At 31.6% G+C, this 13,610-nt stretch overlaps 1 protein-coding gene across 1 annotated transcript; it reads right to left on the reverse strand.

The window, feature by feature from the left end:
- Positions 1 to 4,872: 4,872 nt before the first annotated feature.
- LOC106302144 (UDP-glycosyltransferase 72E1) lies at positions 4,873 to 6,615 on the reverse strand. Its single transcript, XM_013738673.1, has one exon. The coding sequence runs from the start codon at positions 6,491 to 6,493 to the stop codon at positions 5,033 to 5,035; it is 1,461 nt and encodes a 486-aa protein (XP_013594127.1). The 5' UTR covers positions 6,494 to 6,615; the 3' UTR covers positions 4,873 to 5,032.
- Positions 6,616 to 13,610: the final 6,995 nt, after the last annotated feature.

Raw genomic sequence — 13,610 nt, forward strand, 5'->3', positions numbered from 1 at the left:
CTAGGCCCCTAATAGCCTTCGCACGTCACTGAGAATATGCATGATCTCATAAGACTTCGACCCTTTTTCCTTCGCATGCACCGCCTCCATTAATTTGTACGTGATAATAAAGAATAAACAGTATGCTTAAAAGAACGTATGGTAGGTAAGAGTGTGCTGGCCAGCCATGCAAACGTAAAATTATTATCATTGGCAATATAAAATTTTTATCATTTGTGTTTGTGAGCTTGACGAAAGAAAGGGGAGAAGAGTTCGTGAGCTGCAGTAGTTTGTAATAACGATAATTCTAAGTTTGACGAAACAATGAGAGAAGAGTTCTATTTTTGACAGTAATAATCAACAGCTACGCACAAAGATGCAAAAGAAGTCGCCTCACAAAGCTGATCTAATGAACATAAACTTATAGGTTCTCTTCTCCTCTTCAAGACTTCAGTAATGGACTAACGGATGCGTTGGATTTCTCACAGGTTCAGTCGAGAAACACAGTTCTTTTCATCTCAGTTTGCGTGACGCTGGTCCACGACTAAAGTCCCCATCTCAAGAACCTCGCCGAAAATAACCTAGATGGATCGCCGTGTAGGCCATGCAAAGAAGGAAGAAGGGACTTCTATATTCAGTAGACTAACAGATGTGTTGAATTTCTCTATTTTGTCTTAAAACACAGTTCTTTTCATCTCAGTTTGCAATTTATAATCCTTTTTGTCTATAAAAATTGTCATCACCTGATGTCTGATGAGATATGTTGAAACCTCGAAGGTGTGAAAAAAATTATAAACTGTTTAGAAAGTGTTTCAATCCTCAGGCTAGTTTATAATCAAAAGCTCGTTAAGAAGATCACACAAAAAAAAACGCCAAGATACTCCAGAAGATGGAAAATAAGGAAACAAAGATGTGAGAGTGTCTCTCGAAACGACACGTGTCAATATTAGTGTGAACGCATTAATTGCAATGCTCCTCTTTTAATATATAAGGGATACTACAAAACGAGCTAGAGTTGTCATGAATTAAATTCAACACTAATAAATTAGTAATCACAGCCAATCATATCATAATTCTTTTTTTTTTATGGTAATCATATCATAATTCTTGGTGGTTTCTATCTACCTTGTGCAACCTTTTCTAGAAACTGAAATATATATCCACTTGTAATAACTCATGTATATTACCAGTCAGTAGAAGACGAGAACATAAAATACGAGACATTAAAGGGATCAACATTTAAATAAATAAAAACACATTGAAAATTGCGTATCTTTTCCGGTGGAAAATGCATTATGCATAATAAATTAATAACTAATTGATAAAATATTTCTTGGGATTAAGTATCCCCTATATATTATTTGAGAAGCATTACAACTTTTTTTTTGTAGCCACATGTCATCACTAAGATGATTCTTAGAATCATTAGAGAAATATGTTGGTCCATCTAATTATATAATAAGGTTTTTATTAAACTAACAATAAATTCATCATTAATGTACTTTATTATTTCCTTAAATAAAATTTACGGAATTGCCTAATGTGACTAAAATATATATAATAATTAATGATTTTGAATAATAAAGATTTGATAAAAAAAATAGTGTATCTTCTATCATATTTGTTTAATTTTAAACCATTAAATAAATTAAACAACCACAATAACCATATAATAAAAATTTAGATTTTTTATGTATATGTTATATTTTGAATTTTTACAAACGGCTATAAATTACTAAAACTGTTAAGAGTCTCACATTCAAATTTTATGATCCATGATTTAAAAATTTTGTTATGACAAAATACAAATATAATTTAAATTGTTTGCTATTAAAGATACACATGATCAAAAAACAAATGAGTAAAAAGCGTCATTTAATAGACATTAATATTAAAAATATACTATGTATGTTAATATCATTTAAATTTAATTATATATCCTATCAAATTTTTTTAAATTTTTTTTGGATTAATAAAATTGATTTATACATTCACACCAATTTAATTATATATGTAATATTTATTGTCTTTTAATTATTCAATATATATTTATTATTTTATTATATATAAGAACATATAATACATACAATAATTTTTATATATAATGTTTATTCTGCGCAAGGCGCAGATCTTAATCTAGTTAGTATAGTATTATAACACACACGTCATTGCTTAAAATGATTGAAGAATATATGTTCAGAAAACATCATGAATATATGTTCAAGAAAACATCATGAATATACGTCCAATTCGAATAAGAGACCAATCGGTAACGCTCCCACATGCATATGCGAGAATATCGGATGTAGAGGGAATGTCACTTAGAACTAATGTGTTTATTTGTTTCGTCTTAACCTCGGTTCCAATTATATTGAAGTTTCCTTAATTATTTTTCCCAACAAGTTTCCTTGATTAACCAGAAAAAATAAAAAAATTCTTCACAGAAAACATTAATATTAGGTAGAGGTGGGCGCACAAATCGAATATACAGATTTTTGAGGCATTTATGATCTAATTAATGAATCATTCGATTCATTTTTGTCCATCTATACTATTCTTTTCCGTTTTATGTTAACTGTGGTTGTTGAAAAAAAATTTAGTTACAAAATAAGTGTTGTTTTCGATTTTCCATGCAAAGCAAAATTTATTAATTTTATTCAACAATTGATTTTTCTATTGGTTAAAATATGGTTAGGTGTATAGGTAATTGTGTTTTTATATAGAAAATATACAAAATTAATTATTTTTTAATATGTATGCACAAACTCAAAATAACAAGTATTGAAACATAATTCCTATTTGGATTCTATCATTGAATTTGAAATTATTTACAATGTCATGTCATTTGACATTTAATTTTAACATAAATATTACTTATTTAAACTAACAATAGAATATTCCTTATATTTATGGTAATTAATACTTTCCATATTTTGTGAATGATAATAATTCTAATTTTTATACAAATTATACTCTATTTAATTTAAATATCATTTTTTCTTGTATTATTTTATCTAACGATCATATATACATGAAAATTAAAAGAAAATTATTTACTATGCCGTTTGTACATAATAATGATATGCCAATTTTGGGTATTCAGAAATATTTTAAAACTTATCATAATATTTAGTTTTAAATCTAAAATAAATAAAAAATACAAATTTATCATAGTTTATTAGTAACAAAAAAAGAAACTAATATTCTCATATTAATATTTTTTTTCTTTTTTCTATTTCCATTTGAAATAATACAAATTTCATTAAAGTATAAAGAATCACAAGTTTTCTTCATTAATATATAATATTAAAAAGTATGAATTATTTAATAAAAAAATTCAAAAATAATATTATATGTTTTGGAGTTTTCAGTGGATCATTCGATATCAGATCTTACGGGTTTTTGGATTTTGCCGATTTTCTAAGATTTTTAATTAAAATTCTTTTATTAAATTTAAATCAAATTACACAGAAATCACCGGATCTTTCGGTTTAATCACGAATCTGAGTCGGATATGAAAATCAAATAGTATCACAAAAGAACTTTTTTGGAACATGATTAGAACAAATTAAAAAATGCGGATCAAAATCTAGTTTTTACTTATAGGTAAAAAAGTAGTGTTAAAAAAAGAGGTAAAGTAAATATAGTTGCATGAAAAAGTAGTATAAGACAAAACCTAGCTACACCCTTTTAAAGTTGGAAAGTGACGTTTACATTAGCGTAATTATAATACAAATATCTAATATTAGCTGATTAAAAATCTTAGTATTTGGAGTCTCTCATAAAATTTCTTATATTTAAAATAAGTAAAACAATTGAAAAAAAAATAAAAGAGATGATAGAAAATTCTTATGTATTTGTGAAAGATTCTATACATGTCACTAAACTACTAGTCTAAATATTTTAAAATATAAATAAAATAATTATAGCATATATATTAATATTTTCAGTTTCTTGAGAGACCGATATAATCGCTACAATTGCAGATGCTCTAGTGCAGTAACCACCTCATAATGATATTGGACGTCATCATATTTTCAACATGCTCTTTTTTTAAGAATCACTGTTTCCTGATTTAACTATGTAACCATCAATTCAAAACGGAGACTTTTCTTTTGTTTTGGTTTGTAAATGGACTAGTTACTTTGGAATAGAATAATATAAAATAATCAATTTCATAATCATTTTATTATATTAATTTAAATTGAATAGAAAAATCATTTATTCAGTTCTATAAAAAATAAACAAAGAAGTAAAATAAAATAGTTAATTGCAATTTTGATAAAATAATAAATTGAATGAGTATATATGGCTGCAACTGGAGTATGGTTTCATGGAATAATACAACGTGAAATGATTAGTTCTATCAATTCTAAAACTTTTTTCACCATTTAATAGAATGAAATGATCGTTATATCAATTTCACAAAAACTAAACAAAATAGAAAATAAAAACATTCATAACAATTTTGATAAAAGTAACTAGAAGTATCCATTTCATTTTTCTACTACATTTCATTCTTTTTTTTAGATTTATCACTTACATCATTCCATTTTTACTATAGTTTCTTCATTTGATTTCATTCATTTTTATGCTAATGATTCTTTTCTAATTTTATCATTTACAGCCTTGAATTTTTACACACACGTTTGCGTTAAAAAAAACAAATCTTTAGAGAAAGGTAAACCGTAGTTACAATACTTAACTATACAAATTAAACACGTTATTTATTTGTATTATTATTTCAAGCGAAGCTCTGATCAACAAGAAACAAAGGTAGCATTCGGCAACACACGAAAAGATAGACATTAATGACTGCATGCAAGTGGCGCTTTTAGACCATGATTAATCCGAAGTTCTTAGAGTGGAGTTTTTAGCTTTTTTAGCTAAAAGTTAAAAAACAGTTTCTTAACTTCCGTTAAGAACCGTCTTAAGAATTTCAGGTTAATCATGTTTTTAGCATTCAGCAAGACACGAAAAATAAAACACAATATTCCAGAAACAGTAAAACGAGACGTAGTTCAAACGTAAATGTTCATAACGATACGCACTTCTAGGCACCACGAGCCATTATGTCACGCTCCAAAAGACGGTCGCATTCCTTTGCCACTCTCGATAGCGATTCATACGACGATCCACTATCACAGCTCAACGACATCTCCGCCGTATCCTTTAACTTCTTCACCTTCTCTCTCATCTCGCAACCTTCCTCCTCCACCATAATCCTTCTCACCAACGACTCAATCTCCACCCTCAAAACCACTTCCTCCGACGGCAGTTTTCTAGACCGGATTGCTACTCCTAGCTCCTCGTTGAGCAACGTCGCATTCATTTTCTGCTCAGCAAAAAGCGGCCAAGCAATCATTGGGACGCCGCTAACAACACTTTCAAGAATTGAGTTCCAGCCACAGTGAGTTAGAAACCCACCAACGGCTTGGTGGGCTAGGATCTCGGCTTGTGGTGCCCACGAAGAGACCACAAGGCCTCTCTCGTGAGTCCGGCTAGTAAACTCTTTTGGTAGATATTGTGGCGTACCGTCTTGTACTTCGCTACTATTAGCAGAGATATACTCGCTGCAAGATGAACCATCTACCGGGGGATGAACCACCCAAACGAACCTTTGCTGACTCAACTCGAGCCCCCAAGCCAGTTCCGTTAGCTGTGTAGCCGAGAGAGAGCCGCCGCTTCCAAATGAGATGTAAAGCACCGACTCGTCCGGTTGCTTGTTTAACCAATCCAAAACCGGATGGTTGGTTTTTGATGGATCAACCGGTCTGCATAAAGGACCTATTGGATAAAGCGGTACACGAGCAATTCGACCCAAGAGGTTTGGGTCTCGAAGAGATTTCAAAGTTTTGGGCTCCATATCATCCCATGTATTCACAATAATACCATCAGCCGTTGGGAAAACCAAACCAAAAGGAACAAATACTTGATATATCTGGTCGGTTCGGTCAAGGAGTGTTTCAAGAGTATCCTCAAACCGAACCGGTTCACATCCAGGTATAGCCAACGGTTTCTTCTTGATTATGTGTTCGTCTTCAACGTCTTTCTCAAGCGTTGGGAAGTACAAAGCCACTGCAAGAAAACGTGCATTTGTAGTCATGAATACATAAGTCAACATGTTGAACTCTTCACCAAGCCGTAATGCGTCCAAGCCAAACAAGTCTACGATCAGAGCCGTTGGTTTGTGCTGCATCTCCTCGATCTTTGATCGAAGGGTTGGTATGGTCTTACGCATCATGGTCAAGAGCTTGATCGCGAAAAAGGCTGATGGGTCCACTAAACCGGAGATATCCGGAGACGGGAGACCGATGATGTCAATAAGGGTTACATCGCAGCCAGGTGAGTTGAGAAATTGGGATTGGGCGGAGGCTGCGTCGGCTTCAAGGACAAAGATGGTGACTTGGAATCCGTGGGTTCCGGCTAAGCGTTTCCCAAGCTCGATCACGGGAATGATGTGGCCCATTCCAGGGCTAGCGAACATGGCCGCATGTGGTCTTGTAATCTGCATAGCCTCTCTCGACGATCGTTTTCTTTTATGTCTGTTGTTGCGTGGGTTATAGTTGCAAGTGAGTTTAATTTATAGAACCAAAAATCTTCTTCAGACTTTTGTACATAGTATAATATACAATCTAATCGACCATATTAATTGTCATATACAAACAAACAAAATGTATATAATTTTTAGGTGTAAGTTGTAACTGTATCCAGTGCCAGCTAATTATGTTGGAGGACAAATAGCCCAAAGACCCACCTAAAATCAAGCAAATTTAGTAGTAATATAAAGGCTCAGATATTTTTCTCTTTTCTGATAACAAAAGCCTAATTGTTTTTGTTTTGCACTTTCAATAAAAACACAATAGCCTAATTTTTTATATTTACAAAATACAAACAAATTAATAAATTAATAAATTTAAGATAAGTTGTTATTTTTTAATAATATTATCGTAACAAAATTAAAATTAATTAATTATAGGAGCCCAACTTTCTTTTTTTGTTGCCCAAGGGATCTTTTTTATTTTATTTTATCAGTTATAATTTTAATTTGGAAGGATGGATTAATTAAGCTTTAACTCTTTTTTCTTGTTTGATGCTTCTCGGGATCCAACGATATTATCTCAGCACTGAAAACCGTCCCCCATTCTCAATAAATGGTAGTTATTGTCACCATTTGACTTATATTATGGTGGAGAAATATTCAAACATTTGATTTATTCAAGCAAAATTATCAACGGTTATCGTCATGCAAGTTGAACACTAGGCTAGTGAATGATGATGTATTTGGATAGAATTATGACCCAAATCGTCATGCAAGTTGAACACATATTTAGACTACTGAGCGCCGGTCTCCGAACATATACGTATCAGCGACATTAAAAATAGCATGCACGTTCGTTCGAGTTACGTAATACTAGTATTTATCAAACTATGCATTTGAGGATGTCAAAATTTGTTTTTTCCTCAAAAAATTGTTTTTTTTCAAGATAAAGCCAAAGTTATATCTCACGTAAATAATCTTACGTAACTATGATAAATTTTTGCGCAGTGTGCAACTACGAATTCAGCCCTTCAAATCGCAGATATGGAACTGGTATTAAACAGCGGGGATTATATCTGTTTTGTAATGTTAACATTGAGTCCTTTTTTTTCTTTTTGGTTTGGCAAGTATATATATAGTCTCGTGTATAATTCTTAAAACGGACTATCACTCTATAGTTCGCTTAGCCTAATTAAGTTTACTAGAGACTCTCCTGGGCTACGGGTTTTAGACAAATATTTTTGTGTTTAATATATATAACTAGGGTCGGCCCGCCTTACGGGTAGAAAATTATAATAAAAACTATTTTATATGAATTTATATTAATTTTATGAAGAAACGATATTATAAACAAAAAATTATGAAAATATTTATGAGATCATATTGTTATTTTAATAAATATTTTTGGTTTGAATTAAAATGAAAGTAACATTCATTATTCTCTATTTTTAGATAATATAATATTAGAAAAAATAATTCAGAAAATGTAATAATATAAATATTCTTATCATTTCTATTTCAATTTGACACAATAAAAAATCTAAAGTTTATATAAATAATACTATAATTTATTTCAAGAAGCTTCAATTTTTTTAAAACATTAACATAAATTATTTCTTTTAAGATAATAAATTAGGCTACCTCCAAGCTAAATCAGCAAAAATATAATACAATTTGAAGAAAAAAAATCTCAATTTTAAAATAATATATATAAATACTTTAATAATATCATCAATAGTTATTATTATTTTCTCATTTAACAGGAAGATGATGTTTTAAAATATATTTATTTCAGATCATAATTATATCTGGAATGATATATTAATTAAATTTTAGTGTTTTTACTGGTTATGTTTTGTAACTTATTATAGTTTTTGTTGAACTATGTTTAACAAGATTTCGTTGAACTCTGCTTAATAACAAAATGATTCGTTAGGAGTTTTTCTCATGCTATTTTAAAGCAGATTTTTACTTTATTTACATACCACTTCATATCAAATAACTTAAAGAAGTTAGAGCGAAGATAAACATAACTAAACAATGAAGAACTAAAATAATATTTAGTTTAACTAATAATAAATTCTTATTTAAAATTATAGGTATCTAACTAATAAGAATTTATTTATTTTTAATCATGTAATCATTTTACATTTTTCAATACTGGTTTTACCTCTATTATAATAATAAAATAAAATTATTCAGAATTACAATTGAGATTCTTTCAACACATAATTTTTTTCCTCTAATATACATTTGTTTTTGAATACATTTTATACATTTTCTTTGAAATCTATTGTTTTAAATTATACAAAAAGTAAACTTTAACTATCATTTTTTATTCAACTTGAGAAATCACCACATTACTATTTGAAGATTTACCTATTTATTTTTAAAAATTATCAAATAAACCATATTATCTAAAATAATTAAATTTTTTTAAAAAGTATTATTGTTTAGTTTTCAAGGTATAATTAGTGATTATATTATTTTCGATTTCTTTTTGTAATATGTGTTTTTTACATTGGTTATATATCTGTATATATAAGTATGGTTATGGACTTATATTGACGATTTATAATTAAATTAACTCCTAACCAATTTAAACTATGGTTAGAAATCCTAACTTAGGATTCAGAAATGGCAGAGAAGAGTATAATAACGTTGGGATGACTTAACAATTTTAGGTACAGACATGCAGACTCTGACCTCTGTTGTGAGGATCCATAAGCAATTTTAAGAGATGAGCCCGTATATAACATGTAAAGACACTTGAATGAGGAGGTTAATAAGCACTTTGTAATTGCACATGTGAGAAACAGAGAGCGAACAATATCCGATAATAAATATGTGTTTGTGTAGAGAAATAAGACTTGAAAGAACCCCTATGAACAGTCTTGTAATAGAGATGATTAGACGGTGGTTGGAAGGTACACTCGATAAGCTTATAAGGAACAGAAGCACATGAGCATAAGAATTTGATTATACAATAGTCTCAGGAACCTACAGTCCAGTAAGTGAAGAGCTTTGTATTATTGTCACCATATAAATCCGGCTAACCTGTAATAAACACACACAAATCATTATACAGAACAGAGAATCAAAATCAAATTCACATTCCCTAGAAGTTAACTGAGTGTACCTTCCAACCAGCTTCTATGCTGTTAAGATATTTTCTGAATAAGTCACTGAGAAGCCATATCTGCAAGAAGGTGAACTCGTGCTGCTGCTGTATCTTTGGCTTCCACACATTTATAGTTGCTTTAGCTCCATAGTAATTATCCCCTTCCACATAAGCTATGGCATTCTACAGTTCAACAAACAAAAACAAATAATACATCTCAGATCAAGAAACCAACAAAAAAAAAAAAAAATTTGGCTCATCTGACGACCACGTGCATGAGGTCATGTTCCTCAGATTTAGGAAACGGGAAAGTTCTATGCTTTTTCATGCCATATCTTTTGTATGAACTTTCTCTCAAGATAACATCTTCCTTTCTCATCCTCATGGGAATGATTCCTTCGGCACATTTACCATATCAATGCCAAAACTGAGGGATATGTATGTCTTTCTATTTCTGACTTTGTAAAGACAGTTTGTTGTTATCAAAGAGTCCCTCAGGATGGTAATTATGCTTCATCTAAAGAAGGAACCGCATGTAAACTAAACTAATCATCAGCACTTAAAACATAAAACACAAAGCTCAAAGAAAATCTAAGTATATGTTGTATCTATGTACCTTGATGTCTTTGAGTAAAGAATGGTCAAAAGCTGGTTGCTTTGTGATAGGAACACATGCAATTACATCTCCTTCTGGGTTTGTTTATCACATCCAAAAGTTATAAATTTTCTTTAGATAAACCTTTAAAAAAAATCTCGACACAATTCAATTAGAATTTTTTTTTAAAAAAAAGGCAAAAGGTAAAACAAATAGAAATCAGATTATATTACCAAAATCTGTCCAAGCAGAAAATACTCAAAAAAAAAGATAATGGATTTATCTTACCTGAATGCTCTTGACAGCAGATTTGTTCAGCCACTTCAAATGTTTCTTCATTTCAAACTTCTGCTTAGATATGCCGGACCTTACGTAGGAATGGCGAGACGGACCTCCACAGCCATAAACACAGTAGGAACTTCAAGCTTGCTTCTCCCTGCAAGCTGACATGATTTAAGATAACAAAAAAAATTCTGGGGAATAATTTTGATAATGAAGACATCAATTACGAACTATTAGGGTTGAAAGTTTGACAATCAAAACATGTTCAACGAGAGACGGGATAAAAAAATAAAAATTAAAAAAAACTACATAGTGAAGCCGGAATTACCTTTGCGTCCGGAAGGAGAAAAGAACTGATGCATTTCATGGGGTCAAGCATAGCTTTTTATAGTTGAAATTTATGGTGAAAGCAGTAAATTAGAAAGCATTGAAGGATAGATCGACAATGGTTGACGACTGCGTTGAAGACGACCCTTAGCTTGAGCCTAAATGCAAAACGTTTCTAGTTTCTCGCGATCAGGAAGATGGAGAGAATCATGGATTTGGGTTTTAGTGAATTTTTCTCTGGAGACGGCGGAGTTTCTTAGAATGAACCAGACATAAGGCTCAGACAAATAGCAAAGCCCGCATGCATCAAAAGATTATAAATAAAACGATGAGTTTTGAAAATAGGGACAAGTGTCGCATCAGCAGTGTCTTAATTGATGACATGGCATCAGGACACTCTGGGAGGGATTCAAGCTGTTTTTATATATAAAGATATTACAATATATATATATATATATATATTGTGGCCAGATTATAAAATATAAGTCTGTATCAAATTTGAAATGAGTGCAATAACACATTTTTCAAACTTGAATTATAATCCAATTCATTATTCATATTTAGGAATCCTTCAAGGACAATAGATAAAATTATTCATAGAATTCCATGCAAATACATCGTCAATAACAACTGGTTCAAACTTTCAAACTTTGTTTTTGGTTTTAGAATTTTAGAATTTTTTTAACTTATTATTAGCTAAAGAATCTAATGGGTTTTCAAAATCTATATGAAATGCCACTTATGATGATGTTTGATGACTGATGTGCGTCATGCTCATGCCATGAAAATTGGCATCTAGAGTCTTGTTTTCGCCAGCTATCTGCAGCAAACTCCTAAAAATCAGAAGGTACCCAAAGCCAAATAAGAGAACTGCCCATTTTCTTAGAATCTGTTCACTTATTTTGAAATGCATTTGAACACAATATCTCATAATTTTCTTGAAAGCTATAACAATTACCCATAACACAGTAAATCCTGATATTCTTTTCATGGATTTATATAAGAAGATGACAATGTCTCTTTAACTCCTGTCCCAGCAGCCAAATGATAACTTAAAACCCAAGTAATAAAAAAAAAATTCCTGCTGCTGCTAGCCAACGTCAAAGTGAATACACAGACGTGAGGCAAAGATGCTTCGCATTAAGATGGTTCCTTTTTTTATTTTGTTCTGCAGAAGATCCACCACATGTTTTCCCCCTCCATTTTTATCTAGCATAGTGATGTTTCCTTGCTTGTTGATGCCATTCACCCGTGTGCAAGCATCAGAAGAATCTGCACAAATAATTTACTTTAGGCAATAAAAAAAACAGACTTAGGGACAACTTGAGGAGTTGTCTTTCCGTGTAAAGAGTTATTCTCACAAATCGGTCTTTGACTATATAAAAGTCAAGCCCTGCATCTGGAGCTAATATTATTCCGCATATCTATGCATTCCTGCTCCTCAGATTGGAATGACAAAGAGAAACTTACGAAGAAGCTAAACTTATGATTCCATTTATTGGGGCTGACGCTTCTTAGCAGGAAGAGGTTGCTAGCCATGGATGCATTGGGTAACAGTAGCGGCCTATGATGCTTACTAACGCTACACACAATCAAGCGATCTGGTATTTCTGGTGAATAACCAATACACAATATCAAAACAATAACAAACAGAATGAAAAACTAAGGAGGATGACATCAAACATTCATCTATTCTAGCAAGCATATAAAGAAGACATGAAAAGTAATTTTACATGCTCGTTAGATCATTTAAGCATGAGTAACAATCCGAGGATGAGGTTCAAACTCTGCTTCCACACCCTTGGCCAGAGAGATGATAACATGAGTTGTAACCCTCTTCTTACAGTACTTAATAATCTCATTGAACACCTAGAATGGCTCAGAGGATGGTAGACCATTGAAGACAATCTCATCATCCCTAACAGCCTCCTCCTGCATATTATTCAAAACTTCCAAAGGACATAAAGAAGTCTTAATCACATTCAATCAAAACCCATATTTCAATATCTCATCTGCGTATAGAACCCTATCCGCTAATCTAGCTTCCACATACCAGAGATACGTACACCGTCTCATCAACGTCCTAAGCATAACATCTATCGAGTTGATCACTTCGAACAAATGTTCAGCTCTGCTTTTGACGTACGATTGCTAAATATTGTAACTTGTAAGAAGCAAGTGGACACAAAAGGGCTGTCAAAAAAAATTTAGACCAACTTGTCCTGGGAGGCATTACGGTAACAGCGTTGTAATAGAGTAAAAATAAAAAAATAAAGGACAGGATCCTTAGCGAACAAACATGGATTATCAATGTTCAGTGAAAGCTAAAGTGACAGAGACTATCAATGTTCTTCCATAAGGAGTACTCAAAACTCCCTGAAGCAGCAAATAACGAGCACATGAGTAGAAACTTCACCAATGTAGAATGTAAATTTTTTTTCAGGAAAAAAAGAGACATTAAAAAAGAAAGAAAATGAACGCAATTCTTAGAACAAAGACTTTTTATATGCACCTTCCAATCACTCACACAGAAGGAAGAAGATCCTTTCCTCTCTTCTTTCCATGTTCATGTACGAAACAAAACTACCATTAGAAACATTGTGTAGACACAAAAAAAAAGACAAGAGCAAAGAACTACCAACCTTTGCATCATTCATGTACTCGAGCACCACTCTTATTGTGTAGTTAAGCATCTTAATCACCCTGAGGAAGTCTGCTTCGCAAGCATGATTTTGTCTGATTCCTTTGGATATCTACAAAAAACT

The sequence above is a fragment of the Brassica oleracea genome, chromosome C7 (genome assembly GCF_000695525.1).
Source record: "Brassica oleracea var. oleracea cultivar TO1000 chromosome C7, BOL, whole genome shotgun sequence".
In the NCBI taxonomy this organism is placed as follows: domain Eukaryota; kingdom Viridiplantae; phylum Streptophyta; class Magnoliopsida; order Brassicales; family Brassicaceae; genus Brassica; species Brassica oleracea.

Bases quoted from the DNA above. Each gene is read 5' to 3' on its own strand.
- LOC106302144 (XM_013738673.1), bottom strand. From the start codon at position 6,493: ATGCAGATTACAAGACCACATGCGGCCATGTTCGCTAGCCCTGGAATG.